The sequence below is a fragment of the Cladophialophora carrionii genome, assembly GCF_000365165.1.
Source record: "Cladophialophora carrionii CBS 160.54 unplaced genomic scaffold supercont1.1, whole genome shotgun sequence".
Taxonomy (NCBI): domain Eukaryota; kingdom Fungi; phylum Ascomycota; class Eurotiomycetes; order Chaetothyriales; family Herpotrichiellaceae; genus Cladophialophora; species Cladophialophora carrionii.
Window position 1 is genome coordinate 2,392,798 of NW_008481816.1, and position 27,990 is coordinate 2,420,787.

The 27,990-nt window shown below is 55.0% G+C and overlaps 12 protein-coding genes across 12 annotated transcripts; 4 read left to right on the forward strand and 8 right to left on the reverse strand.

Moving 5' to 3' along the window:
• Positions 1–434: 434 nt before the first annotated feature.
• On the forward strand, positions 435–1,703 carry G647_00842 (uracil-DNA glycosylase; the record flags this gene model as incomplete). Its single annotated transcript, XM_008724245.1, has 2 exons — positions 435–820; positions 911–1,703. 2 exons carry the CDS (start codon positions 435–437, stop codon positions 1,701–1,703), a joined length of 1,179 nt encoding a protein of 392 aa, XP_008722467.1.
• A 585-nt stretch (positions 1,704–2,288) lies between these two features.
• G647_00843 (uncharacterized protein) lies at positions 2,289–3,815 on the reverse strand (the record flags this gene model as incomplete). Its single annotated transcript, XM_008724246.1, has 1 exon — positions 2,289–3,815. The coding sequence occupies one exon, from the start codon at positions 3,813–3,815 to the stop codon at positions 2,289–2,291; it is 1,527 nt and encodes a 508-aa protein (XP_008722468.1).
• Positions 3,816–4,469: 654 nt separating this feature from the next.
• On the reverse strand, positions 4,470–6,290 carry G647_00844 (uncharacterized protein; the record flags this gene model as incomplete). Its single annotated transcript, XM_008724247.1, has 1 exon — positions 4,470–6,290. The coding sequence occupies one exon, from the start codon at positions 6,288–6,290 to the stop codon at positions 4,470–4,472; it is 1,821 nt and encodes a 606-aa protein (XP_008722469.1).
• Positions 6,291–7,216: 926 nt separating this feature from the next.
• On the reverse strand, positions 7,217–9,165 carry G647_00845 (uncharacterized protein; the record flags this gene model as incomplete). The annotated part of the gene is made up of 2 exons (XM_008724248.1): positions 7,217–8,454; positions 8,511–9,165. 2 exons carry the CDS (start codon positions 9,163–9,165, stop codon positions 7,217–7,219), a joined length of 1,893 nt encoding a protein of 630 aa, XP_008722470.1.
• A 496-nt stretch (positions 9,166–9,661) lies between these two features.
• G647_00846 (uncharacterized protein) lies at positions 9,662–11,606 on the reverse strand (the record flags this gene model as incomplete). Its single annotated transcript, XM_008724249.1, has 2 exons — positions 9,662–11,351; positions 11,401–11,606. The coding sequence occupies 2 exons, from the start codon at positions 11,604–11,606 to the stop codon at positions 9,662–9,664; spliced, it is 1,896 nt and encodes a 631-aa protein (XP_008722471.1).
• Positions 11,607–12,132: 526 nt separating this feature from the next.
• G647_00847 (uncharacterized protein) lies at positions 12,133–13,608 on the forward strand (the record flags this gene model as incomplete). The annotated part of the gene is made up of 3 exons (XM_008724250.1): positions 12,133–12,605; positions 12,667–13,039; positions 13,174–13,608. The coding sequence occupies 3 exons, from the start codon at positions 12,133–12,135 to the stop codon at positions 13,606–13,608; spliced, it is 1,281 nt and encodes a 426-aa protein (XP_008722472.1).
• A 447-nt stretch (positions 13,609–14,055) lies between these two features.
• Positions 14,056–15,030, reverse strand: G647_00848 (uncharacterized protein; the record flags this gene model as incomplete). Its single annotated transcript, XM_008724251.1, has 2 exons — positions 14,056–14,404; positions 14,492–15,030. 2 exons carry the CDS (start codon positions 15,028–15,030, stop codon positions 14,056–14,058), a joined length of 888 nt encoding a protein of 295 aa, XP_008722473.1.
• A 1,957-nt stretch (positions 15,031–16,987) lies between these two features.
• On the forward strand, positions 16,988–18,839 carry G647_00849 (uncharacterized protein; the record flags this gene model as incomplete). Its single annotated transcript, XM_008724252.1, has 4 exons — positions 16,988–17,071; positions 17,141–17,415; positions 17,476–18,113; positions 18,202–18,839. 4 exons carry the CDS (start codon positions 16,988–16,990, stop codon positions 18,837–18,839), a joined length of 1,635 nt encoding a protein of 544 aa, XP_008722474.1.
• Positions 18,840–19,298: 459 nt separating this feature from the next.
• G647_00850 (uncharacterized protein) lies at positions 19,299–20,366 on the reverse strand (the record flags this gene model as incomplete). The annotated part of the gene is made up of 1 exon (XM_008724253.1): positions 19,299–20,366. One exon carries the CDS (start codon positions 20,364–20,366, stop codon positions 19,299–19,301), a length of 1,068 nt encoding a protein of 355 aa, XP_008722475.1.
• A 725-nt stretch (positions 20,367–21,091) lies between these two features.
• Positions 21,092–23,565, reverse strand: G647_00851 (uncharacterized protein; the record flags this gene model as incomplete). The annotated part of the gene is made up of 5 exons (XM_008724254.1): positions 21,092–21,438; positions 21,488–21,705; positions 21,757–22,073; positions 22,212–22,613; positions 22,666–23,565. 5 exons carry the CDS (start codon positions 23,563–23,565, stop codon positions 21,092–21,094), a joined length of 2,184 nt encoding a protein of 727 aa, XP_008722476.1.
• Positions 23,566–25,284: 1,719 nt separating this feature from the next.
• G647_00852 (uncharacterized protein) lies at positions 25,285–25,533 on the reverse strand (the record flags this gene model as incomplete). Its single annotated transcript, XM_008724255.1, has 1 exon — positions 25,285–25,533. A coding segment is annotated over one exon (249 nt), but the record flags the coding sequence as incomplete, so codon positions are not given.
• A 696-nt stretch (positions 25,534–26,229) lies between these two features.
• G647_00853 (uncharacterized protein) lies at positions 26,230–27,958 on the forward strand (the record flags this gene model as incomplete). Its single annotated transcript, XM_008724256.1, has 5 exons — positions 26,230–26,251; positions 26,409–26,713; positions 26,806–27,009; positions 27,057–27,726; positions 27,789–27,958. The coding sequence occupies 5 exons, from the start codon at positions 26,230–26,232 to the stop codon at positions 27,956–27,958; spliced, it is 1,371 nt and encodes a 456-aa protein (XP_008722478.1).
• Positions 27,959–27,990: the final 32 nt, after the last annotated feature.

The window sequence follows — 27,990 nt, forward strand, 5'->3', positions numbered from 1 at the left end:
ATAGAAGACCTTGCGCCCTTCGCACCCCAGTCAGTTAGAGCGCCGGCCTTCAAAACCGAAAACGAAAGGTACATTGACGTATGGTTAACGCTCTCTACACGTTGAATGTCAGTTTCTCTGATGGCAGCCTGCCCCTGCCTGCCCCAGCGAGTCGCTTCCGAGGCTGAAGGCACTGGTGCCTTGCGAGGCTGGCGAGGCTGCTTATGTAACTCAACGCGCACCCAACGCGATAGGTGCGCGATATGACGCAAGTCTGAATCTGAGCGCGTCTTCCCCAGATTTGTGCAGACAGACCATCCTCACAGGTATTGCAAAACTGCGCACGTAGTACATCCCTGTGTATGCTGTGTTCCGGGTTGTCCTCTCGTCTTGCTGCGTCTGTTCTGGCCTCGAAGCCTCGTCTCTCGTTACACCTGTACCACGCATCATCTGTCATGTCTCTCAAACGCAAGAATCCACCTGCCACGTCACTCAACGACCCCAAGAAACCCAAGAAGAATGCGGACCTGACTTCGTTCTTCGGGCCTCCTAAAATCACCACAGCAAACGACGGGAAACCCGCGACTGGGCCCAACGGAGCAGCTGCGGCGGTGGCGGAACCGTCGCCCGTGAAATTCGACAAGGACAAATGGGTAGCTGGGCTGAGCGACGAGCAGAGGAAGCTCCTCAAGTTGGAGATCGATACCCTCGACCCCAGCTGGCTGGCCGTGTTGAAGGACGAGGTTCTCACGCCGGGGTTTTTGGAGTTGAAGCGTTTTCTGCAGAAAGAGATTGATTCGAAGCAGAAGATCTACCCACCCTTGGAGGACGTCTATAGCTGGTATGTTCTGCGCGGTGCCAGACATGGGCATAGTCGTGGTCACGGCCAACTCCACCCGATATACACAAATACTGACAAGATCTGTTCCAGGTCTCGCCACTGTCCCCTGCACAAAGTGCGAGTCGTCATCCTCGGCCAGGACCCTTACCACGGCCACAACCAAGCCCACGGCCTGTGTTTCTCTGTCCGGCCGCCGACCCCGGCACCACCGTCGCTGAAGAACATCTACCAAGCCATCAAGAAGGAGTACCCGTCTTTCAACCCGCCACCCAAGAACGGTGGCCTGCTCACCCCCTGGGCGGACCAAGGCGTCTTACTCCTCAATACGTGCTTGACAGTGCGGGCTGGGCAAGCCAACTCGCATGCCGGCCACGGCTGGGAGAAATTCACGCAGAAGGTCATCGACACGGTGGTGAAGCTGCGCACGCGCGGTGTTGTTTTCCTGGCGTGGGGGTCTCCCGCGCAGAAACGATGCGAGAAGATCAGCGGGGCGCGCCATCTGGTGTTGAAGAGCGTACACCCCTCGCCGTTGAGTGCGCACAAGGGGTTTTTCGACTGCGGGCACTTTAGAAAGACGAACGAGTGGCTCGAGTCGCGGTACGGAGCCGAGGGCGTGATCAACTGGGACTTGAACGTTCAGCATCCGATCAAAGGGCCGGAAATAAGCGAGCCAGTCAAGGTGACGGAGACACAGAAGAAAGAGCCACAAGAAGCCGGGCCGGTTACCGAGATTGCCGAGAAGGAGACGGAGAAGCAAAGGAATCGTGCGGTGGGAGAAGATGACGACGAGTTTGACGCCGCAGATGATGAGGACGCAATCGCTGCGATGGAAGAGATTGCCCAGGCGGAAGCAGAGACAGGGACGCAGAAGAAGGAAGTCTGAAGCGTCCACCACGGTAGCGGATGCTTAGGATCACAGACAGACCATGGAAACCACGACGGTGTCGACTCTAGCAGGAGACAGGAGAGAAGGGAGCGGGGACGGAACCCCGAGCGATGGATTGTTGGTTTTGCTTCGATCAGACTGCCTGGTTGACCGTTTGACATGCATCTTGAGCCTGGCGTCCAGAGTTGAAGTCGAGCTTGGACTGCGAGGAGCTGCCCAGTTTCGCGGGATTGTACAATAGGACATGGGAAGGAGAATGGAGAAATTTGGGCATCGTGTGGTCTATCGCATGTGGCAATCTATCCCGCTAACAGCCGTGGCACCGTCGCGAGCAACAAGACAGCAGGGTCCCCGGGTGCGTGACTGTAGGTAGCCATATGAGTGATGAGGGACCAGTGAGGATACCAGAGTGAGTAGCTACCGAGCACATACCTCGTCTGAAATGCCATGCCATGCAATGCCATGGCATAGGTGATGTTAATCCCTACCCTACCATGCTTCATGATACTTATTCCTCGTACGTAGAGCAGACACACACACACACAGAGCCAACGCGTACTTAGACACTCCACCACCTACGTGCTAACACAGCATCCCCAATACCTCGCCGACAGTACACCGCTCCAACTCATCCACGGCTCCTACAATCGTGCTGGCCCTCTCCCGGCCGACCACGGGCTCGACCAAGCCCCGAAACTTGCGCTCGACCAGCTCGCGTCCAAACGGCCGACCGACCTCGCCCAGCGGCACGGGGATGTCGACCTCCCTGACCTGCCCATCCGCATACTCGACCTTGATGCGCGATCCAAACTGGGTGATGCGCTCGTCGCCGACGCAGACGATCTTCTCGCTCAGCGCCCAGATGTCGCGGTCCGCCAGCCGGTCCGGGCGATAACACTGCACGCCGCGGGCGTCGTCGGCGCCGTACAAGAACGAGTTGGCCGTGGTGAAGTACGCGCTGAACTGCGCGTCGACCATGTTCCCCGGATGCAGCTTGTTGGGCGAGCGCACGCCGACGACGAGCACGTTCGACGGACTCAGACTGAGGGTGATGCGCCGCACGTCCGCCGCCGAGCGCACCCGGCCCGCGGCCACGCCCAAGGTGGCGGCATGTTCGATGAAGCCGTGCGTCATGCGGCACGCGGGAAATGGTTTGAGGCTCGTGGCGAGGAACTCCCACCTCACGCCCAGGTCGTGCGTCAGCCACGCCAGGTCCGCGGCGGCGATGGTGGGTTTGGACGTGTACGCGTGCAGAAAGCCCATGGGTCCCTCGAGGATGTGGGCCGCGCCCAGCACGCCGGCCTCGGCGAGCGCGACGCACACAAAGGCGTCGTGCACGGCGAAGCCCGGGTGCAGACGTTTGTTCCAGCTGCCGTTGGCCAGGTATTGCATCGACCCGGCGGCCTTGCTACCCGCGAGGCCGAAGGCATTGGACACCACCGCGGGGGACAGGCGTTTGAGCACGGCCAACGTGGCCACGGCGCCGAAAATGCCCGCCGTGCTCGTGTTGTGGAAGCCGCGCGCGTAGGCTTCGGGTCCCAACACCGCTCCCAGCCGGCATGTGATTTCGTAGCCTGTCGCGATGGCCACGAGGACGAGGTCCATCGACGGCGGTGATGGTGACGTGCTGCCCGACGACTCCGCCTGCGCGAACGCCGCCGCAATGGCCGTCACGCCCGCGTGCAGCGTACCCTTGGCGTACGTGTCGTCAAAGTCGAGCGAGTGGCCCAGCGCCGCGTTCAACAGGCCCGCGTACTGCGGCGTGTACGACTTGCCGACCCCCAGCACCGTGCACGCGTCTGGTCCCGTGCTGCTGCTGCTGTGGCCGCCTAGAGCCTTCACCGCGGCGAGAAACGCCGGCGTCGAGTCGCATGATTGCGTCGCCGCGAGCGTCACCCCGATGTAGTCGAGGATGTATTCCTTGAGCCGCGAGCGCACTTGCGGCGTGAGGTACTCTGCTATATGCGAGGGGGCGTCGGCGACAAATGAGGCCAGGATCTCTGTTACGGGAGGGACGGGAATATCATGTCCTGGTTTATGGGTGCCGTTGAGGCTGCCGTTCGGGGCGGACGAAGCGTCGGCGTTGATGGTATCATCGATTGAGCCCATTTTGGGATCACCTTCCTCCGCAAGCGAGTATTCAGTCCGTACTTGTCCAATGTACGTACGTATGTGAGTGGAGTGTTTGTGTATATCGACGAGTGTACAGTATGTTTAGGGGGATCAACAACAACCACCTAGAACCCAACACACGTCTCACTACGAAGGACACGCTTGGGATGTAATTAATTGCTCTGTCTCTGTAAGATGGGCATGCGTATAAATCCCACAGGTACCTCCCTACCCCTCATGAACGACCGGCCACTCGATCGCCTCACCTCGGAGTAGAGCAAAAGTTGGGGAAGCGGCACGCATGTCGTGCGTCTCGAAATCTCACTGAGCGCCAGCCGATCTCGGAGAATGCGGGCTTCCTCGGAAGACAAGGCTGATGGGTTGCTGGGCTGTCAAGGACAACTCGAACGCTCGCTCTTTCATTAACTCATCCATGGGTTCCCGAAACAGTTCCCGAAACAGTTCCCGAAACAGAGACGGTATCATTCAGAACATGTGCATATACATGTCAGACTTCCGTGCTCCGGCATGTGGTAGCCCAGACGAACACAGCTCCCCTCCACCAAGGACGTCTGCAAGAAAAATGCCATGCTGAGCGTCGTTCCAATCCTTGCTATTCATACGAACAAGCACACCGACGGCGTCCGGGGGTCATTGCGTCGTCGCGTACTCGGCCAGCGCTGTCTGATTCGCATTCAAATCACACGCGTGTGGATGCTGCAGACAGTACTTCGGCACCAGTGGCGCCGCTTGCACTCCGTTCGCCACGAGATATTCTCGGAAATTCAGGATCCGCTGCGTCATTTGCGTGGTCCTCTTGATGCCCGTGGTGGGATCCGTGTTGCCCGACCAGGTGAGTTCAGCGAGTGCTGCAGCGCGAGGCCACATCTTGGAGGAAATCACCGTGTCGTCGACTTGTTCAGACCAGAGCGGCACCTCGGCGCCGAGCACATGGCTCTTCTGCGCGTCCGTCAGGTTCAACGTGAAGTCGTAGTCGTAGATCCGTTGCCACGTCTTGTACGGGGCGCACCACGACCCGCCGGTGCCCAGGTAGTTGAAGTTCGGGACCGAGACGTTGGGGTTGACCATTTGGTTGTACCGTGGGTCGTTGGTCACCCAGCCACCGAAGCCACAGTCCAGGTACAGGAAATCTGACGATGAGACGACCACGTCGTAGCCTAGCTTGGTCGCGTTGTCAACGTCTTGCAGACCGTTGTTCCACGCTTGGATGATGACGTTCTTGGGGAGATTGCTGGCGTGCGGTGTATTGAGCAACACGTCGCCCCACATCATCAATCGCTTGTTGGAGACCGACTTGAAGATGGGGATGGCCTTGTCGACCCAGACTTGCAGTAGATCGTCGTAAGTTCGGGACGAATTTTGCGCGAAATACTCTTGCACCAAAGTGCTGAAATTGTAGCAGCCCACCTGGATCTCATCGGCACCGACGTGGAAGATATCGTCGGCGAAGAGGCCAGACAGCTCGGTGTAGACGTTCTTGACGACTTCGTACGTTTTGTTGTTGAGAATGTCGAGTTGACCCGGATTGGGCTCCACGGCCGTATGGTACGCCCAGACATCGTTTGACCACCAGGAATTGGCACACGCAACGATACTGGGATCAACTGCAGTCCATCCCTGGGATGCATGGCCTGGCATATCAACCTCAGGAATGATTCGAACGCCGCGAGCTCGAGCATAAGCGATGATGGCTTTGACGTCGTCCTGCGAGTAGATCTGTTTGGCAGAGTAAGCACCTTGAGTCATCTGCGGGTAAGTCTGGATCTGGAGCGGCCACGACTGGCTGTCCACGATATGCCAGTGCAGAACATTCAGCTTCGAAAGCGCCATCCCATCGATCTGTTCGAGGATTTTCGGGATGCTGATGAAGTTCCGTCCCGTGTCGATCATGACTCCTCGGTAGGGGTAGAGTGGAGCATCCGTGATTGATACCGGTTGCTCGATGATGAGGCCTCCCTGTCCGTCAGAGATGATGAGTTGCTGCAAGGTGGTGAATGCATGCAGAGCGCCCCAGACTGTTTGCGCGGTAATGCTGATGGCTGAGGAATCTGAGGTGATGTCGATGGTGTAAGACTCGTCCACGCCATGTTGAAGATCAGCTGAGATATCCGCGATGGTGAGATCAACTTGGCTCAAGTACGAGCCCCACCGCTTGATCCTGGACGACGGCGTGGCTGTTGGGAAAGGCGGATATGAAGCAATAGGCGATTCAACTGCGGCGGGAACCCATTGCAATGTGTGGATGGTATCCCATGCACGCGACCAGGCCTCAACGACGACTTGGCTGGCGGGCGAGCTCAAAACCAAGTACCCTGCAATAGACAGTGGCCCTGATGTACCCCAGGTGATGTTCTGCGGGGCTGGGAGAGGGTTGACGGCAACAGCGTCGACGAGGCTACCCAGGAAGCTGGCAACCACAGCAACTCGCGGGACGTATTGGTGGAGATGCATCTTGGCCTGCAATACGCGCGGTGAGGGAAGACTGGATGGCCGAAGACTTGCTCTGATCAGAGGGAGGTCTGAGGATATAATGGCGACGTGAAGCCCGTCGCAGAGTTGTGGTCACGGCATGTGCACGTTACACAGCATCTGCGGCGTACCGGATGCTCGTGATGGCGAGGTGACCTTGAGGAGACGGCCATGTTGAGGCTAGGGTCGTGATAGACGAGATGCGCTCTGATGTAACTCCGGCCGTTTGTCTATTGTGTCAATTGGTGTTGCGACGGTGACATTGACAGATGGTGGCTGTGAGGCTGGTGAAGGCGGATGTGGCTGATGTGGCCGACTCGGTGTGTGGCATGTGGCTGACGAGGATATTGCAGTCAGTCACGTGGTTGTCACGTGCCTTTCTCGTGGCTTGCCCCATGCAGAATGCGGGGGAAGCTCGACCTTGAGCTTCCTCTATCTCCAGATGGATCTCAATACTACCTTGCCATTGATACGTTACGACCACCTTCCTTTATCAGCAGCCAGGAGCCGCACGGGAAGATACGATGGTGGCGCATAGATATGAAGCAGCGAATTTGAAGCTTACTCAAAGTCAACGCCCTATCATCCCACTGATGCTGATGTCCGGTCTGCCCATGATGAAGATATATCCCGTCGACCATGAGCTCATGCCCTGTGATCTACTTTTGGCAACAGGGCGATTACGGCATCCGTCGATGTTCGGGGCGCTTCGCCGCGCCAGTTCTTATAGATGCGAGGTCTTTTCTGGACAGAAAGCCCAAGCGTCGAGGTCCAGGATTTGGCAGCACGATTCCTCGCTATGTATGTCGACTTGAGCTCGCTTCACCCTTATCGCTGAAGCCATCGCGGCGCCGTTACCAGCACTTTTAATAGCATGTTCTGCCGATCCCCTGTCTAGCCAACGTCAACTAATACTGAGCAATCCCTTCCTCAAGAGCCTTGATCTGCAGCGCCAGCAATTTCGAATAGTATCGACACAGCGCCAGGTTACCTCCATGGAACCAAAACCCAGGATGGCCCGTCTTCCGCCAGATCGTCCGCATCTCCCCCTCCGAGTCATACCCCCAGATGTCACCGACCCGATCCGCCACTTCGTCGCCAAACATATCTCGTGCCGTCGTCCTCATATTCTGGTATCCCGTCGCAAAAATGATCTCATCGGCTTCAAGCTCGCTCCCATCTGCGAAACGCAGACCATGCGGGAGAATCTCATCGATCTCTTGCCCCTGTTTGATCTTGACTTTGCCGTCAATGATGAGCTGTGATCCGCCAACGTCGATGTAATACCCGCCCCCTCGCTGGAAGTACTTGATGAACAGCCCTGCGTTTGCGGGCCCCTTGTCGAGCCCGAACCCGACCTTCTCGAGCCCCTCGAGGATCTTGGCGTCATGCTTGTTCTGCAGGGCCGTGACTTTCACCTGGAATGCCTTCAGCACCTCGCTGGGGAACGAGTGCAGCCACAGATCCGCATCATCCACAGGGGGCCCCATCTCGTCGTACACACCCTTTAGCCCAATCTCAGTGATGGATTCGCTGGAGATGACGCACGTGGTCGATCTCTGCACCATCGTGACGTCGTAGCCCTTTTCGTAGAAATCCTGCGTGATGTCGTGGCCGGAGTTACACGACCCGACGACCACGGCCTTTCTTCCCTTGCCGTTCGGCTGGGCGCCCTTGAACTCGGACGAGTGGCAGAGGACATCGCCCTTGAAATTCTCCATCCCTTTGATCGTGGGATAGTTTTTCTTGCCACTGTGCCCGGTACATTGGATGATGTGCTTGGGATGGAAAGTGCGCGTTTCGGAGCTGCCGTCGGCCTTCGTGCGCTTGACCGTGACGGTCCATTGCTTCTTGGTCTCATCCCAGGAGGTTGATTCTATGCTCGTCTTGACCCAAACGTTGAGCTCCAACAGCTTGGCGTACGACTCGAACCACTCCCCCAGCTTGTCCTTCGGGGTGAAGATGGGCCAGTGCGGCGGGAACCTGAGGTAGGGCATGTGGTCGTACCACACCGGGTCGTGAAGCACCAGCTGGTGGTACCGTCTCCGCCAGTTGTCGCCTATAGTGTTTTCCGAGTCAACGACCAAGGTGTCGACACCGAGCATCTTCAGGCGGGCCGCTGCTGTTAATCCAGCCTGCCCGGCACCTACACCAGATTTATTTAGTTGGAAATTATCACAGGTACTTGAAAGGCTCGCTTACCGACGACCAAAACAACAGGGTCGCGATCTTTGAATTCAAATTCGTCTTGTCTCCTCTCTGCCCAGTTCTTGCGGTTGACCTGGCCGCCGTGGACCACACCTTGAGGTCTATTAGGGCCTGTAGTCTCTTCATGGCCTAAGAGGTCTTTCAGTGTGGTGAAGAAAGTGAAGAGCTTCCATTGCCCGTCCTTTTCAGCTAATCGGCCAACACCCTGGCCTTTTCCGACCTTTGTCGTGAAATTGAAAAAGAACTGGATGCCTTTCACATCTCCGACACCATCATATACGCCGAACTGGGGTGAACGGTAGGCCGAGCTCTTATCGATCTCGATATTTGTTAACGGGAATCCGTTCTGAGCGAGAAAGTCGGCAATTTTGTCCTTTCCCTTGATAGTGTGGAAATCCCACGACAGTGCCAGGTGATCTCGGAGATAGCCGTCATCGAGAAAGAGCTCGGCGATAGCCTTGGTATCCTCGTTGTTTAGAGCTGTCTTGATCGCGTCCACGACTTTGCCGGCGATAGCATCAGGGTCGGCGGAGGTTGACTCGGCGGTCTTTGGAAAGTTGCAAAGTGGAATATTGACCGATCCTGGCTCACAACGGTCTTTCGACAGCGTAAGGCTCGGATCGGTCGGTGCTTGAACTCGAACACTCATGGTTCCAATGTTGACGTCAAACCAACCAAGTAATGTTGCTCTTCAGCTGTGAACCTTGTCCAGCACTCCTAGTCAACGTTGTTGGTGTCTCTGGTATTGTCTTCCTAGGTCGACGTCAGCTTCGACCCTGGGGGCTCGAGAATTTGTACTCCGCCACCGGCCGCGGGGCGGTGGGAAGTGCTGCGGGCTGACGCGTGAAGCGGATCAGCATGTTGAAAGTCGAACAGCTGCGCAATGGCCCTTGATTGGACCATGTCGTCAACCCCGCACATTGTTTGCAAATTTTGACGGCAGCACTTGGACGACACAGAACAACAATACGAGGGCGGGCATAGGCTTCCTATGGGCCATCAACCATGACCCATACAAGGGCGAGGAGCCAGATGACATCAAGTCCTAGCTCCTTTACTCCCGGCTGTGCGATCCACTCGAGATGAGCCAAGCTTAGCCGAGACAGCCTCTTGTGGTCTTCGTGGTCGCGGATGATGCCGTCACCTTAGCTTTCTGCAACATGATATAGGGTTGAAAGCAACTCGAAATCCTTAGCGATGGTTGGGCTGGACCCAGGGTCAGCAAAGTCATAGATGAATCTTAGCATCTTGTTACACCAGCTTTCGTATCCCGCAGGCAGCGTATCTCTCAACCGGCGTTCGGACGAGGTCTTGAATGCGTGGAAAATGAGCAGCTGCCCAAAGAACTGACCGCAGCAAAAGTACTTGAGTGGGGCGAAATTCTTCATACTCGAGCACACTGGCAATGTCATGTGCCAGTCCATAGCGTATTCAAGGGCCTCTGCACATAGTTTCAGCTCGGCATCTGAAACCGCAGCCGGATTGTGGATAGCCTTGTACAGGAACGGTCGACCGAGATGGAAGATTGATACTCGGTATCGCATCTGCAGGAGGGCTACGACCACCGCATCAGCTGGACAAGGAAAGTCCTGCTCGCCAGAATACCGAAGGGCTTCGGGTAAATTCGAGCGCCATTGTTCAAGCTGATGACGGAGTTCTTCCGCCAACTTTGTCGACGGGTTGCTGAAGAATAATTCATCTCGAATGCGATTCAAAATAATGCGTTGGGCGATCTGCGCCAAGAAATGATAATGGTAGATCGAGTCGTCAGCTTGATGACCGCGGGAATTGCTGATATAAGGGTAGGTGGTGAACTTCGGAAGCGGCACCTCGTCTTCAAATGATTTCAGGCCAGAAGGCGGCAGCTCCAACTCTTGAACGACAAGACTTTCCAGCATCAACGAGCACCAGAACAATCTTGCTTGCATGTCTGCCACCCACTCGTCGTGAGGTTCCGATGGACATTTCCAGAAAGCGGTGCAGATGACTGCTGCCCGATTGGTCATCATCCATTTGTCGACAGGGCGCATAAGCTGTGCGAAGTACGATGCTGATGTCAGGTAGTATTGGCACGCCTCAATTGTTCTCTCGCAGAGGCAGAGACCTACCCGCCTCCGGGCCTCGTTGAAGAAGCTCAAGCCGGACATCTCTTCATCCATGATGTGACGGATGAGGGGCGTGATGGCAGTATGGTGTGCCGTAAATCCGCCCTCTTCGAACGATTTCAACCCCATGCACCCCAGGGCCATAATATTGAGCACCAAGCAAGATTCGATGTCAAACCCAAAGCCCTCTCTGACCACCACAGAGAGAGTGTTCGAAAAGTAGTGATCACGGTCAACGAATGGGTAAACCCGGTTGAAAGTGTCGAAATAAGCGTTGGACAAATCTTTCACGCAGGCGAGGCTGAGAGAGGCAAGCCAGTCTCCTGTGAGAGCAACGGCCTGGGCCGAGACGGTCGGAGTCAGCGAAAGCCTTCCTGATTCCAGCTGGGTCGGGTAACTTTTCTCGAGACTTCGGGCGGTGGAGGCTAGGTTCTGAGGTAGTAGAGCTTGCACCCCGGGCCAGTGGATCGTCTGGTGGGCACTAAATGAAAGGACAACTTGGCCGTTCGAAAGTCGGTGTATCTGTCTGGTACTTGAGAGTGGTGACGACAACGAGTGATGTGAGGCGACCGAATCCAAATGGTATGGAGGAGACTCTTGCAAGCTTGACTCCCTTCTGTTGACTTCAGGCTCGGAGCCGGATTTCGCGGACACTGTGTTGGACAGGCCATCGAGCTTTGACTCCATTCGCCTCAGGGCGCTGAATACCATGCTCATCGAAACTTCGTTCCTGATGTTGCTCGTCAGCCTCTGGACAGGTACCTATCCGTCTCACGTACTTGGTTGGCTTGCGCTCTGCATAAGTACACTCGATACCCAAGCTTCGACAGAGACGGCAAGGCACATCTTCATCACAACGCGTCTTCTTCAGTCGGCATGCCTCGCATGCTTGCCGGGCGATGAAGTTGCGTTGCCGTTTGTGAGGTCTTGCTTCATCATTGACCTCGGTGCTCCCACCACGGGAGTCGCGTTTCTCGTCATCCATTTGATTCGTTGTTTCTGCCTCTTCCGCGTCTGCAGTTCCGATATACCGCCAATGTCATCATCAAATAGCCAAGGAGGGTGCTGGCTACTGGAAACCGAGGTGCTCTGATCGGATAGTGAACTGAAGGTCGAGCAGAAGATTGCTCACGCGAAGTCGGGCATCGGCGTAACTTTTTTCCACACGAGGTCAGATCCGCTTCACTTCACTCCAAAAAGCAGTGACGATTCTTTCACACCCTTTGATACCCATGCACAGAGGCACGACTTGCTGTCCGAACGGTGACCTTCGCTGGCTGAGGCAAGTGCCTTCACTGATTCCTTTGTCGAGGACGTCCCAAGGGATTCAACTACAGAGAGCCACCCACAGTCATGCAAGCGAAGCTCTCGTTGGCATGATATCTCGTCTACCTACCAGGTAGAGAGATCTGCGATACACATCGCGCTTGATGTCTCGGGCCACACTCTTCTTAAAGCGAGCAGCCACAGTGTCACGTCACCGAAGCTATCATTCAACCAAAGTATACAGGATGGCAGCCCATGCCCGCACCGGAGAGTCCATCTCTGAGAGAGCCCTGAGCAATCTCAACCCTCCGAATCCACAGACGAGCAAACTTCACGCCATACGCTCTCACTGCTTCCACAACCAGTACGACCCCACAACTAATCCGGATGGCATTGTGGCCCTCGCGATTGCGGAGAACAAACTCATGCGGCAAGAGATCGTCGACCACGTCAACAGCAACATGAACATCACGCCGTGGCACTTGACCTACGGGCACGGTCCTGCTGGGTCTATTGGTTTGCGGAGAGCCATTGCCGAGTTCGTGACAGAGGTCTTCAAGCCGAGAGTGGCGATTGGTGAAAGCCATGTAGCTGTGTGCAATGGGGCGGGATCCGCCGTGGACAATCTATCCTTCTGTCTGGGTGAGCCCGGAGACGGTATATTGGTCGGTAGGCCATTGTATGTGGGTTTCTTTCCCGACATAGAAGCACGGGCAAAGTAAGTGTCAGTGTTGCCTCTGAACAGCCCGTCGAGAAGCTTACACGGTTCGGGAGAAAAGGGTAAAGCCCGTGCTGGTGTCTTTCGGGGACATCAACCCTACCTCGGCGGAGGCGGTGGGCTTCTATGAAGCAGCCCTACACGAGTCAAATGCGGCTGGCGTGAAGATCCGGGCCATCTTGCTTGCAAGCCCCCATAATCCGTTCGGGCGACCCTATGACAACGACTTCCTTGTGGGTATAATGCGTCTCTGCGCAAAGTATAACATCCATCTCATCTCCGACGAGGTGTATGCCAAGTCACATTTTCCCAGTAACGATGTACCCGCCCCTCCACCTTTTGTGTCTGTCCTATCTTTCGACCTGCAGAAATATATCGACCCGACCCTTATCCACGTCATCTATGCGATGAGCAAAGATTTCTGCGCAAACGGCGTAAGTTATTCTTGGCTACCCCTGCATCACGAGGACGAAACATGCATCCATTTGCGACGCTTTTGGGGCACCTTTCCGCTTCCCCTGTCGTTCAACATCTGGTCGAACTGAGCAGGCCTTTGACGTGGTTTTAGGTTCGGATCGGTGCGGTCATCTCGCCCTCGAACGGTAGAGTGCTCAAAGCATTTCGTGCAGTAGCAAGCTTCACTCGCGCTTCACAGCTCGCCGAGCATGCCTGGCTGAACTTGCTCACCGACAAACCTTTCCAGCAATGGTATTTCCCGCTTCTCCAGCAGAGGATGACGGAATCTTACGAGTTCACGACGTCATACTTGAGGAAGCATAATATTCCGTACAACAAGGCTAGTGTTACCAGTTTCATATGGCTCGATTTGAGTAGGTATCTGAAGGAGGACAGTGTCGAAGCCGAGATAGAGTTGAATTGGAAAATGGCCCACGGTGGTGTATGGGTGGCCATGGGCGCGAGCTTTGCCAGCGAGAGAAATGGCAATTTCCGAATAACATTTGCGACGCCGAGACAAGAGTTAAGCATGGGTCTAGACAGGTAAGTCGTCAGTCGTGATGTGAGATGTGAGATGGGAGATCTTGTACTGGTCGACTTGGTTGTTGGCTGGAGGATGCTAACTCCACCCAAACAGGTTGACCAAGGTTCTACGGGAGGTCGAGAAAGAGATGGGTCTGGCGAAAATGCAGGAACGTTAACCATCATCAGGCCCCTTGGCAACTGTAAGTCGTCAGCCTCAAGCCTCAGACGTTGCTTGGTGCCACCAGAGTGAAATCCAACGACGACTATTGGCATCTGGCGAAGCACTAGCATGCATTAAGATTGTCGGGTGCTTCCTGGAACCGTGTCGTACGTATGAAGCCAAGCACAGCAGTTATCTATATCGATTCGCTTTCACTGGGAGTCAATCCATAGGGGGATCATCGGACTATTGTGGCGTGGCCGGCTAGTTCTCGTAAGGCCGACGGATGCAGGCAATCCGATACCCGTCTCATATGAGAGACTCACGTGGTCTCTGACGTGCAGAGATGTCGTGAATGAAAGCTCTGGTTGAGTGCTCGAGAGCCCGCCGTTGTGGAGAAGTGATGGATTCAAACATGTGCAAGGCTCGATGCACAGAATGCCATACGACGGGAACCGCGGCCCGCAATAGAGCTCGAGCTAACAGCTGGCTATGGTGCAGCGGTATCACGTCATCATCGGTGCCATGCGCAATCAAAAAGGGCGGCGTTTGGGATGTTAGAGCGGAGATAGAGGCGCCATTTGTGATCTCCAGAGGATGTAGCTGGCTTTGTGGCAGGCGGCGGCCATACAACTTCTCGATATCGTAGGGGCCAGCGCTAAGAGTCCTCGTGTCAGCTCTGGGGACGGCGTGAAGGAGGGCCGAGGAAGTTGGATAAGTGGACATCATTCGGGGCACTTACTACTAGGCCATGACGCCTTGCACTGCACTAGACGTATTGAGGTGGTCTCCAACATCGAACACACGGAGGTGTGCTGTAGTGCTCAGGATGGCAGCCAGCAGACCGGCGTCACATTTTCCCCAAACAATGAAACAATCTGGGTCGAGCTTGTAGTGTGCGGCATGAGCTCGGAGCCAACGGATAGCGGCTTCGCAGTCGTACACAGCGGCGGGCAAATCGTCGTCTCGGTAATCGACAAATGCGAGGGCATACTCTCCAACGCTCTGGACGAAATCACGGAGGGCGCCAGGGTTGTCTGGCATGCAAATGTCGTACCGGATGTAGATGACCACAGGCGTGAGCTCGCTCCTGCGGCCGTTCAACGGAGGAAGGTAAAGATCAAGCGTCTGCCTGTGCTGACCATTCTTGACATATTGGATGTTGTGGTTCTCCTCGCTGAAGTCTTCCTGCTCCGTCTCTTCTTGGTCTGAACTAATCGAAGTTTCTCTGTCCAAGCACTCTTGGTCAGGATTCTGAACGGCCTGGTCGAAAAGTGCGCGCATGCGCGAATACCCTCGCTTCAGAGATTTCCCAAAGCTTCCAAATATCGCGCACGGGCTATGGATGCAGGCTTTGAGGACGTGCGGAAAAGAGCGGCGTTCATTGGCAATGTCCGGTCCATTTATGATTCGATAGACGTGTAAAATGAGAAACGAAACGATCAGGTGCTGGCGGTAAATCAATGACGCCAAAACAATGCTTGAAAAGAAATGTCATGAAGCTGGTCAGCGTCTCTCAAAAGCGACGATAAAAGGGGACGTGGAAGACTCAGCGGTAGATTGCGGCCCCAGCTGAAGACAGTATCAAGGCAAGGGCAACTCACCACAATTGTGAAGCGAGCAAGCTACCAAGCATGGTCGTATCATCCATCGACGGCTTTTGGGGAAGAGCCAGCATCGAGTCGACTGACCGCGAACGACGGCACCAGAGTAACTTCGAGACAGGCGACAGTAATGCATTTGAAGCCGGGATCATTGTACGCACACTTTGTTGACTTGAACTTTGGCTTCGGCATCACTTCTGGGGTCGGCGTGCTGGACTTGTTGCAGAGGACGCCCACGATTTGGCCATTGTTGTCATACATGACGTTGGAATGCCATCTTTTCTATTCTCTTAGCCATCTCTGGCGGTGTCTGGTGAAGGGCCGTGAGTTTCTCAGCAACAAGTCACCTGCAAATGGTGCGAACCGCGCTTGAGTGGAGCTAGGCCGAGACTGGACTAGCGTCTTCCTGTCAAGCTCTCGTCTTTTTCGAATGAGAATTCAGTGAGAGTCAAGAGGACAACACCAGAGGGGATTGACTAATCATGACTGTTTTCTGCGTACAACATACAGATGGGCGACAGTCGACACTGATTGCGGCCACGAACGGACAGTTGTTTATCGTGTCTGATGCTCGTGTGTACCCCGTTGCCGGTCGAAAACGGGGCTCTCGAATCCGCCCATGATCGCTGCCACTGCCTGAGCGGCCTCTTCCACAGAAAGTGGATTGGGAAAATCAGCTTCGAGAAAGAAAGGGTCTGTTTATGCTGTTGTCTGAGTCTCTGATCGAAATGACAAGAGTCCTTTTCCTCTAGCATCGCGCCGCTCCGCTTTAGCCGATGTCTGTGTAACCCCCAGACCCATTCCCGGACTGGCAGTTCCGCCTCCAAGTGCGTTCATATCATGGCCGAGGCTTATAGGTGCCGATTCGTGCTAGCTTGCAAGCGCCATGCATCCTTCTGCAGATCTGCAATGAATGGGTGTGGGCCTTGCGACCTCATGCTGGCAACAAATATACTGTGTACATGTGGACGCTCTGAAAAGGGCTCACATGCAATCAGGCTCGTCCTTTGGGCCTGCCACTCCTTTCTCTGGGATACTCGTTTACATATTCCGGGGCTTCCTGGATCACCGACGACGCGCGAGTGCGAAGCGATGGACGCCGGACTTTCCCTCGTCAGCACCATCGGAGATTGTTGTGGTTCATGCCGGGCGCCCAGGATCCAGCGTTTTGCTCCACAAGCATGCGCCTGCGGCTCTCCACGCCCTGTCGTCGTGCAGTGGAGTTGTGATGTTTTTAAGAAGAATCTTGGGGCCCATCCAGCCCACTCGTGCTGCTCTCTGAAGCCAATCAGAGTCTCAACCCGGATGGTGTCCATGGTGTCTCAAGTCCTGTTGACAACGTCTGCTCTCGTTCTCCGTTGGAAAGAAGCGAAAATGCTTGAACAGGCCCAAGCCCGCTGGATTGACTAGTACCGCCGCTTAGGCCGGCCACCTCTGTGGGAAAGGCGCCCGTGGCTCCAGCCCCCCGACACCCCCTACCCCGCAGAACCAGGGCGTCCGGAATTTTCTCCAGAATCTCATCCTGGCAAGATGCTGTTGACACCGCGGAAGTCGTCCCTTGGGCCGTTGTCTCCTTCTCATAAGTCTTCTGTGCATCCACCGTGCCTGTGTCGTCCCACCGGCCACTTCCAACAATCATGGCGACTGGCAAGAAACGCGTCTCGTCTCATTCGAGCCCCTACAACAGACTGGTCACGGTCGCCGTGGCCTTCGGGTCAATGGTGAGTACTTTCCCTAGCTAGCGATGGCGTCGAGCTTTCATCCTGCATATCGACAACTGACCGAGATAGACGTATGGTTACTGCTCAGCTATCATTGGCAGTACCATTGGGCAACCAGGCTGGTACCAATATTTTGACCTTCCCATGCAAGGTGAACCAGGCTATGGTGGAAAGACGACCGACGCCATTGCAACGGCGAATGGCCTTTACAGTGCGGGAGGAGCGGTTGGAAGTCTCTTCATCGCTTGGTCCGCTACCGCGATCGGCCGCAAACGGAGTATTCAACTTGGAGCCTTGCTTGCGATTATTGGTGGTGCTTTTCAAGGTGGTGCGGCAGCTTTGGCGTAAGTGGCCATCCAGCCTCTGTGCTGCTGCATTGCGCAAGATGCTGATACCGACGTTAGCATGTTCCACGTTGGACGAGTGATTAGTGGACTGGGCATCGGTATACTCGTCACCGCATGTCCCATGTATCTGTCGGAATTGGCACCGCCACAGAACCGAGGATGGCTCGTCGGTCACCATGCCATTTTCCTGGTGTTTGGGTACATGCTTTCTGCCTGGCTCGGATACGCTTGCTATTTCGCGACCGCGCACAATCCGTCCTTTGCATGGAGATTTCCACTCTGCGTCCAGACACTACCCCCTCTGGTCTTGGGGATCACCTCGATATGGATACCCAAATCACCCAGATGGCTGCTTCAAAAGGGCAGGATCGAAGAAGCTTGGACCGTCATCCGCGCGTTGCGCCGCTCAGCGGACGACCCAGACGATCTCGTCGCCAAAGAGGAACTCTACCAGACGAGAGAACAACTGGCTCTCGATGCCGCCAAGCTCAAGGGTGTGGGCTACGGCCCTTGGATGGCTTGCTTCAAGAAGAAGAGCTATCGCAAGAGAATGATCATCGGCTTCCTGACACAATGGGGCGCCGAGTTCGCCGGCCCACTCGTCATCAACAACTACATGGTCATTCTCTTGACCAACCTCGGCCAGACCGGATCGATGCCCCTGCTTCTTTCTGCAGTCTGGCTCACCACCGCAGGTACGTAAATCCCGGCGCACTGTTTCCCCCCCCCCCCTCCCACTTCGACCCCCTCCCTCCGTGCAACCAACGTTAACTCCACACCAAGGCGTCATCTACAATCCCCTCGGCGCCTGGCTGCACGACCGCGTCAACTCGCGCCGCTTCATGTACATGTTCGGCACGTTCGGATGCCTGATCACGACCTCGATCCTGTGTGCCCTCCTCGCCACCTACGCGGGACACCCGGACGCAAAAGCCGGCAACGCCGGCGGCGTCTTCATCGTCTTCCTGTACCTCACCTTCCAAGGCACCTTCTGCGACACGACCATGTACCTGTACGTGTCGGAGATCTTCCCGACCGAGATCCGCCCCATCGGCATGGGCTTCAGCCTGTTCGGCCAGTTCGCCGCCACCATCATCCTCCTGCAGACCGCGCCGCTGGGCTTCGTCCACATCGGCTGGAAATACTACCTCGTCATCGTCGCCTGGTGCATCGTCTACCTGCCCATGATTTACTTCTTCTGGCCCGAGACGGCCCGCCTGTCCCTCGAGGAGATTTCCAAACAGTTCGGTGACGACGTCGCGGTCCATGTGAATGATATCAGTGAGGAGCAGAGGAGGGAGCTCGACGAGTTCCTCAAGGCCAGGGATCTGGTGCACGACAACGGAGCGCACAAGGCAGGCGACGACCCGGGTTTGCTGCCCGCGACCGAGATTGAGGAGAAAACCAGAACGAAGGTCTGAGGTCATGTAGGTGGTGTGAGAGAATGAGGAACCCCGTGGCCACAGAGGAAGGAAACAAAGTGGAAATCAGCCTTGTCATCAGTATCACCTGCAAAATGTCGTCCACTGACAGGATAGAACCCTGGCCCTAGCGCGGATAGCCCGCAGGTCGACAGCTCTGTTAGATTCAAGCCAAGGCCAAGATGGAGGTCATGCTCAATTGCATACACTGGAGGTTCAAGGAATAAATGCCTTTCTGCTCTCGCCAATCGACTACACTCGTCGAAATTCCGCCATTCTCTGCCCTAGCTTTGCCCCAGTCAAGTCTCTACAAGTCTTCTGTGCCCCATCATAACACATAGTATGGATGGAAACTGAGGGCGCGCCTATCCCATCGTAACCCACCATCCGATTCCATCGGTGGTTCATCTTCCGTCCGTCCAATTTGAGCTTAAAGTCACCCCATCTTGCTCTGAGCGCTCAGAAGATGGCGATACAATTTGGTGGACTCGATACCCCGCCCGGCATATTGAACGGCGCACTCGCGACAAAGAAGTCCCATCTCTGTTCTCTGGCGCACATGTCGCTCAAGGCCTCGAGGTCGAACAGCTCACCAACTGGCATTCCCCAGCCGGCGAGGAGATATTCGTGCATGAAGACACTGTCAACTTCTGCCTCGCCTTCACCACGAGAATAGCTTTTCTTGGGAGGATAGACTTCGAAGGAGATGGCGTCGCTGGCAACCGCTGCGAACCCGGTGTTCCATAGCCAGCGGAGCATTTCTTCTGTGCCTTCCACGCCGGCGTGTTGAGGTTTCTTCGTCATCGCGTACTCGGCTTTCTCGTCAGTCGTCATCTGCGTATCCCATTCCTTGGTGACGCCTACGCGCACGAAAAGGATATCGCCTCTTCTGAAGGTGAGACCCTCTTCTTGAGCGATCTCAACAAGTACGCTGAGAGGAATCGAGTGGTCGCTGAACGTCGAGTATTTGATGCCCCTTTTCTCGGCATACGCCACGTAGTCTAGCAGCACGCCGCGGCCGCAAATGCCCTCCTTAGCCCAATACTGTATGCCGATTCGGTGATTTGTGGGATCCATAATCTCCTGCTTGGTGACACCTCCGTAGAATAGTCGCCTCTCGGGATCATCCTCAGTTGGTCTTGGTTGTGAGAAGTGCCGGAGTCCATCCCACTGACTACTTTGTTGTGGGTTGAAAGTGTAGATGTCGTCAAAGGCAGCGCCATCTAACAAGCCCACTATCTCATGTTTGCAAGGCGATCGGCCAAAGTTGGCGATTTCCAGCTTGTTCAGCTCCCAGCCGAGACTGACTCTCTGGCCAGAGCGTATGCAGCTCGCTCCAGCGAACGCAACGACGTCGGGAGTAAGCAAGACCAGGCGACCGAGGCCTTCTTCCCTGCTGTTAGGCTCATTTGGCCATACTTGCTTCCTGTTCGGCAGGTCATCGAATGGCGTCAAGTGCAGAGAGTGAATGGATGTTTCCTCGCGGCGGACGCCATTGGCAAGCTGGTGCGGCAAAATGTCACCCATAAGTGAGATGAAGATGAGATCGACCTGTCTGGCGCCACAGGATCCTAGATCGCCTGGAACAACCACGATAGGAAGCTGAGGGCGTATCGATCGTCAATCTCGTAGATAGTCCTGTGGTATGGCTGTTGCCGAGGGGCGTTGGAACACGAGGCCCCGTGACCGATAGACGATATGTACCGGGTAATATTCTTGGCCAACACCTAGGGACGTGGAGAGCGAAGCGAACGGGCATTCTCCGCCAGAAGCGAGTCCTTCAGTGACGACGAATCTGAAGGACGGAATGGATCTTGCAGTTCGTGACTGCCCCGTAATCACTGCAGTGCGACTTTTGTCAATGGACCCCACTTGGTATTCACTGCTGTGAGACTTGTCGACCTTCCCAATCAGCGGGCAGCTTCGGACTTCGGAGGCGCCGCAAGAGGACTTCCGGATGGCAGACTGGAAATGCTACTCACGAGGAGCAAGCTCGAAGATTCCCCTGTCCCTGCTGGGCTGGTTGGTTACCTAGGTCTTAACCTCGGGAATAATCTGCTTGGTTGTGTGAGAATCCGGGGTCGAGAACAGATTGCGGTCCGCCCGATACTGGAGGCGTACCACTTCTCCGCTTTGACTGCAAGCGAGCTCCATGGGACACAAAGTCAAAACTGACCAATGCGCTGCAAAGGCGAAGTCTTGGAGAAGTCCGCTGGTCTTCCATGCTGGCGAATGTGTGAGCGGGTACAACTTCAATCGGCTTCGAAATCGAAACTCTCGAGAATTCGACTAAACTTTTTCGCAAGACCCCAAAAGCGCATCTTGCGGAGCATTGCTCGTGCTTCCTCGCTGATTGCATGGAGGCTACCGGGGCTGTAGATGCTCTCAACCGAGCCAATGCCCCAGGGTCCGCCGTTCTCGATCCAGGTCGCGATGGCCGTTCTTTGTCCGTCCATCCGATTCGACAGGTCGAGACGCACAGGACAGGAGGCGTAGTTCGTTTCCGGAGACGACTGGGGTCCAAACTTTGCAAAGGCGAGGATAAAAATATAGCCCATGAAAACCCGCATGATTTCGCAAGGCGCGGAGACCAGGTACTCTGTGGACATCTCTTAGTACGTGTTGGGATGAGGACATGAAGGTCTCACCGCTAGCCACAGCGATAATCTGTGCCGCATGCCATGCCAAATTACGGGCCTTGTGAGGATTCTTCGCCAGGATTGCAGCAAGGCGCTTCTTAGCGGAGGACAGACTTGGATCACGCTGCTTCGAGTGCGAAGCCGATGTGCGAAAGATGTGCACTACCAAGTCCATGGCTTCGTCGGCGCTGTAAAGATGGGAATAGTGACATATAAGGGAAGTCAGGCTGAAGGCACAGGTCAATCACTTCGTATAGAGCATCAAGGCATGGACTTACTTGTAGTGGATCAACTCTGCAGTAGAAGACAGAGCGTACATCGACTCGGTAAGCGTGTTGAGGCCTTGGAGTAGAGTACTCTTTGTTTGTCGCTGGGCTGCAGCTAGAGATGGCAGCCGTAGATACTCGGAGGTGGCCATAATGTCGAGCTGTTTGATGTCCCAAAGGAGTCGGCCAATGCTCTGAGCACACAGCCTTTTGCTCCATGCCGGCAGATCTTCCGGCACACCCTTGCCAGCAAGCAGGTTGCGCAGCATTTTGGCCGTGGATGCTCCCCGAGCTGTCGGCGTCAGACGCGTGTAGAGCGCCGCCCAAGCCTGTGGCGTCGTCAGGGCCTTACTGGTCATAAGGGAAAGTTTGGGGGAAACAAGGCGAGAAAGTGAAAGACCAAGCATGTTCTCATACGCGCGAATACAGGGGTGCACAAAACAAAATTTGAAGATTCGGACACGTACCTGGGGCGATGGGGCGTCCCACAGTGGTTCGGCACACGGTAGGAGATGAGGTAGCTCTGGGAGGTCGACCGCTCCCCGTTTTGCGGTCAGTGTGCAGAGGCTGCAGTCATACTCAAAGGAAGACCAAGCAATACGTTTCTCCTGCTCCTGGTCCTTCCATCGCAGCCACTCGACGGCCACATTTTCGTTCGATATTGTGTTTTTGAGGTCCTCTCGCTCAAGTTCAGTGCTCACTCGCGGCTGGAGTAAGCCCATGCCGCGAAGACAGCCAATCAATATGCCCCGGGAACAATCTGCATTCTGATAGAGCCGACGGTTACCCGAGCCTAGAGAGTAGATCTGGTGGAGGCAATTTGCTATCAGATATGGTGAGTTGTAGAAGTTCGTGCTATCACCGTTTCCCTGTAGCACAGTGTCAGTGACAGTATACCGGCAGGCGCAAACAGAGACCCACTAGATATGCAATCATTTGGATACATATTTCACTCAGTGACCACGATTGCTCTGTCCCTTGTTGATCATCGGAATACATCGCTCCAATGCAAGCCATGGCCGCAAGAGTGACAGTCGGAACTTTGGTCAGCTGGAACGTAGGGATATGTACAAGAGGTAGGACGGCATGGAACTCGGAGAAGTAGAGTTCCAAGGAATTCTTCAAAAGATCCAAGGCAGACATCATGCTCACGTCGAGAGACAGATCCATCTCGGGTAAATAAGGCGAAGACATCAGTTGTATCAGGCTTTTGATTATCACACCATTATCGGGTTCATTCGACAGTACAGTACCGTGCAGGATATCTCGTAGTGGCGGCAGCCGACATTTTTGGCTCTCGGGGTTCCGTGTGTGATCAAAGGGCCATTGCTGAGCGGTCTGCACTTCGGAGGACTTAGGAGCCTTGCGTTCTGAGTCCTGATTTCGTATTGGCATCAACTGCGCAGGTATTGCTTGCTGGTTCCTGTTATACAAGGCCTCTGCTACCGCTGTAGACATGTGCGGGTTAGGATAAGCGGCTTGCAAACCGCCCGTCTGATACTGAGCTTGGAGATCAGCGTTGTTGGGCGAATCAAACTCCAGGTTGAGCCAGTCGACGCCGCCTTCCACCATACCCACGATTCGTGGAGCTGAATTGGAGGGCATGAAATTGAAGTCCCCAGGCAGGTAGGCGTCGAAATGACCCATGGGATGACTGTACTCGGCCCCTGCATTCGTTGGGCTTGTGTTGAAGGAAGATACGATCTCGGGGGAAATCATTCCCATTGGGTGAGGTTCAGGAGCGGCTTGAAAAAAGGACGTATTGCTGCTGAAACTCGAGGCAGCCATTGGTCTACTATGGTGGCCACCATCGGGAATCATGGCGGGGGCGCCCTGAACAAGTGCCAGATGCTGCTCAGGGCGGCGTTGACAGGTCCCAGAATTCTGGAACGGGCCATCCTGATAATGATGTTGCTGCTGCTGTTGCTGCTGCTCTTGCCCTTGGCCTTGCTCTTGCTCTTGCCCCTGCTCCGGAATTTGAGGCGATACCTCGTCGGCCGACTCTGCCTTGGCCTCGGCTAGGCCTGTGTCGTCAGGCCCTTCATCGGTCGGATATTTGCACGATGTGGCAGCCTTCGTGCACGGTGTACAGGGGTGCGACCTGTCGCACTTCAGCTTTTTCTTGACGCAACGAAAGCAGGACTTTTGGGCCGATCTCTTCCGCGATATGGTCGCCTGATGGGCTGTGCGAAGATGACGCAACAAGACATCGTTCCTGGAGAACTGGCGGCTGCATTGGTCGCAAGAGTAGTGCTCACGTTGCGACGGGTGCAAGTGTGATTGAACATGGCGAGCGAGGTGACTTGGCCGAGCCACAACAAGATCGCAATTGGGGCATCGGAGGGTTCGAGCATCTCTTGTCGAGGTCTATTGGGAAGCCATAGTTAGAGTCCGCAGAACACTTGTGTGACCTCTTCTCATGGCATGTCTAACCATTGTGAAAACATCGACGCCGCTCTGCCTGAAACCTCGCTGTCTCGGATCCTTGACGATGTGTGGACTTCGCGGCGGGCGAGTGACCATGCATGGCCGTGAGCTCCTATTTAGACCTGCCGTGCGATGGAGCGAATGTGCCGCCTGCGATGAGTAAGTAACGGTTAAGCGAAGTGTAGGCGTGGCAGCCGTCGATCGAACACAGGCGCAGAATGTGAGCGGAGGATGAATGATGAATTGATGCGGGAAAGCTGCAGCATTGGCGGAATCGCAGCCGGAATCTGGGGAAGGGAAACGGCGCCTGGCCCAAACTGTCGGGCACCAACGTTCGGCTAGACCCTTGGCCTAAGCTGCTTCATTAGGCGGTACCTATCCAAATGGGTTCGCCCACAGCTGGCCCAGAGGCTGGGCGAAGATGAATGTAGAGTACTATGACTAGCCAAACCGCAGACCTTGAGCTGAAACATTTCGCGCTTCCACGCTTTCGTTTTCAGTGGTATTTCACACAACGATCGTTCTTTTCACCACGCGCCACCTCTGGGCAGTGCTTAAAGACAGCCACAAGAATCAGGCGCTTCAGTTTGCCAGACATAAGAGGTTTTGAAAGATGACCGAAGGAACTCCTCGCAGTCATTCGCGTGGACACCCGCCACGAGTGCACAGTACTCCGATTACCCCAGATCTCCAGCACCACATTTCCCCGTTACCCTGAGCGTCTGGAGCATTCGGTCTCTGCGCAGCGAGTTCCATGCCACGTAGTACGGAGCAAACGCCGTCACCTCCAATGGCCAGCCAGCAAAATGCAATTATGGCCACGGCTCGATCGGCCACCCGAGGCTCGACGCCGATGCGGGGAAGTTGAATGGATACTTACTGTACGGCGTACGAGGAACAGACACAACGGAGACAACGGATTGCTTACGCTTCCTCCGTGAGTTGGAGATGCAGCTATTATTACTGTAAAGTTGTTGCAGGGAAATTAGCCGCTGCTTCACGTCATGACCTTGATTCTCATCAATCGTAAACTATCAATAAAGTTCTGACTCGTGCACTTCATACAACGTGTCCATATTACTAGAATCATGTCTTTTATGGCGGCGGCGAGCCTGCGACCTCTGGTAACCCGATGTGAGCTCTGAGTAACCGCTTCTTCTCCGCTATATTTGCACCCTCCGTAGGAATACCCAGTTGTTGCAGTACCGAATCCAATTGTCTTCTTGCAATACGTTCGATTTCGAATGAGGTATGAGGGAACGTAGGGATAGCGGCACCGGTAGTAGCGTTAATAAACGGTACAAGATTTTCGTTTTGACTTCGAAGGTATGTATTCTGAACGCGGGCTGCGTTATTATGATTCCTATAGAATTAGTATAGTAATATTACAATAAGTCGAACTGTACATACGACGCAGTAATTGTAGTTATAAGCTCTTGACGAACATCGATAAGCTCTTGACGAACATCGATAACTTGCTGGCGGACATTTGCAATGTCTCGTCGTATTGCCCTCGTGTCTTCCGTTAACTGCCCCCTTATTGCACGGAGCTCGTCGAGAAGTTGCTGACCGCCGGCGAGTGCAGGTGTATTTGGTATCTTCAGTATCTCAGTAGCGATGATGTTGAAGTAAGCCTGCGGACCAAGATCGATTTCGTCAGCCATCGTAATAGTGAGGGTAAGGGTGATTATAGTGACAGTGATTGTGGTGAGGGGAGAAGTGTTTGTTTTGGGTTCCCGGATGGGTGTGGGCGAAGGAAAGCGCGCCTCCAAAAGCGGCGGTGCTGGTCGCCAAATTGGGCGGGAAATTTCCCCGCAGCCTCCGTTTGGGACTGTACTCCGTAAAGTCTCGGTCACTCGCCCTCCAGGCCATCGCACGCCCACCGCTTAATTACACGGTGCACGACTGAACCTCTAAATCGAATTCGAATCGTGTTGATCAAGGCGCTCTCATCGATCGGGCATGGCTAACTCAAGGAACCTGATATCAGCTGCGGCGGTGCAGTCCCACAAAACGCGAGATGATTGCTGGATTGTGGTTGGGGGCAAGGTATACAACATGTCGAGATTCGCACCAGAGCGTGAGTATAGTGTCCTCCCAGAGACTCCAGTCGATTCTTGTTGGTGTCCTTACTCTCGATGAAGTCGCCACGTGGGACTATTACATCCAGGCTACGTCTCGATGCCTCCGTCCCGGTCTATGAATCTGCTCGCTGATACGCCGTTGGAGCACGGCAGATCCCGGCGGAGCAGAGATTATATATGCTTATGCTGGGCGAGATGCCACCGAGGCCTATCTCGAGGTCCACGAGCCAAATCTGATAGCTTCCACCCTGCCGCCGAACGAACATATCGGCGATCTGGATCCGGCGACCGCGCTCCCAGACGAGCCACCATCGAAGCCCGAGCAAAGGCACGCGGAGAAACCGCCCCTCGAGACGTTCATCAATGTATACGATTTCGAAGATGCGGCGAGGAAGTCACTCTCAGAGAAGAGCTGGACGTTCATCTCTGGAGCTTCGAATGACAACGTCTCAAGGGATGTAGGTTCTTGCCCCATTCCCACAAATATCACCTCCTGGATTCAGCCTTGGCAATCCTGTCACTGTCGGTGGGAGCTAATGGAGCTTCACAGGCCAACCACGACATGTTTCGGAAGATATGGTTCAGGCCTCGGATCCTCCGAAACGTGGCGACTGTCTCCACAAAAGGTACAATGATGGGTACCCCTGTGTCACTTCCCATCTGGATAGCGCCTATGGGTGTGGGTAAGACGGCTGGACCAGAGGGCGAGCTGGCTCTGAGCAGAGGCGCTGCTGCCAGTGGCATTGTGTATACTGTGAGGGCCGGTTTCCCAGCATGATTGTTCCCAACTCACTGGACCAGATTTCGACAACGTCCTCGTTCCCCCTCCTTGAAATTTTAGATGCCGCACCGAAAGGTCACCCCTTCTTCTTTCAACTGTACATCAACAAAGACAGGTCAAAGACCGAAGAACTCCTTGGGTTAGTCAACAGCCGGCCACAGATCAAGGCGCTCTTTGTCACCGTCGACCTACCTGTCGTGTCGAAAAGGGAAGCCGATGAACGAATCAAAGTCGACACACTGTACTCCAGCGGTCTGGGCCGCCCGACCACCACCGACAACAAGGGTGCTGGCCTTGCCAGGTCTGTAGGTTCTTTCATCGACCCAGCATTCTCGTGGGACGATCTGGCATGGTTACGTCGACACACAAAATTGCCGATAGTCCTGAAGGGTATCCAGTCAGCGGCTGACGCCAGACTCGCAATGCACATGGGCTGCCAAGGGATTGTAATCAGCAATCATGGGGGAAGAGCGCTCGACGGGGCGCCGGCGTCCATACTTGTGCTTCTGGAGCTTCACCGGGAGTGTGCCGAGGTATTCGACCACATGGAGGTCTTCATCGACGGAGGCTTCCGACGAGGCTCCGATATCCTCAAGGCAATATGCCTGGGCGCCAGCGGTGTTGGGCTAGGTCGACCCTTCATGTATGCCATCAACTACGGAACAGAGGGTGTGGTCCACCTTGCAAGCAGTAAGTCTGGATCCTACCCACTTTTTTTCACCTCCATATACTGACCCGAACCCACAACCCAGTCGTGAAAGACGAAGTAGAAACAGCGATGCGATTAGCAGGACTCCAGACTTTGGATGAAGCAGATCCCGCGTTGGTCAATACCGCCGAGCTGGACCCGCTTGTCCCTCGCGGCTCTCTACACCCGTATGCTCGCAAACGTGCTGGGCTTCGTAGACAATACCGTCTCTGAACATATATAGATTGTATAGATTGCGGGTAGAA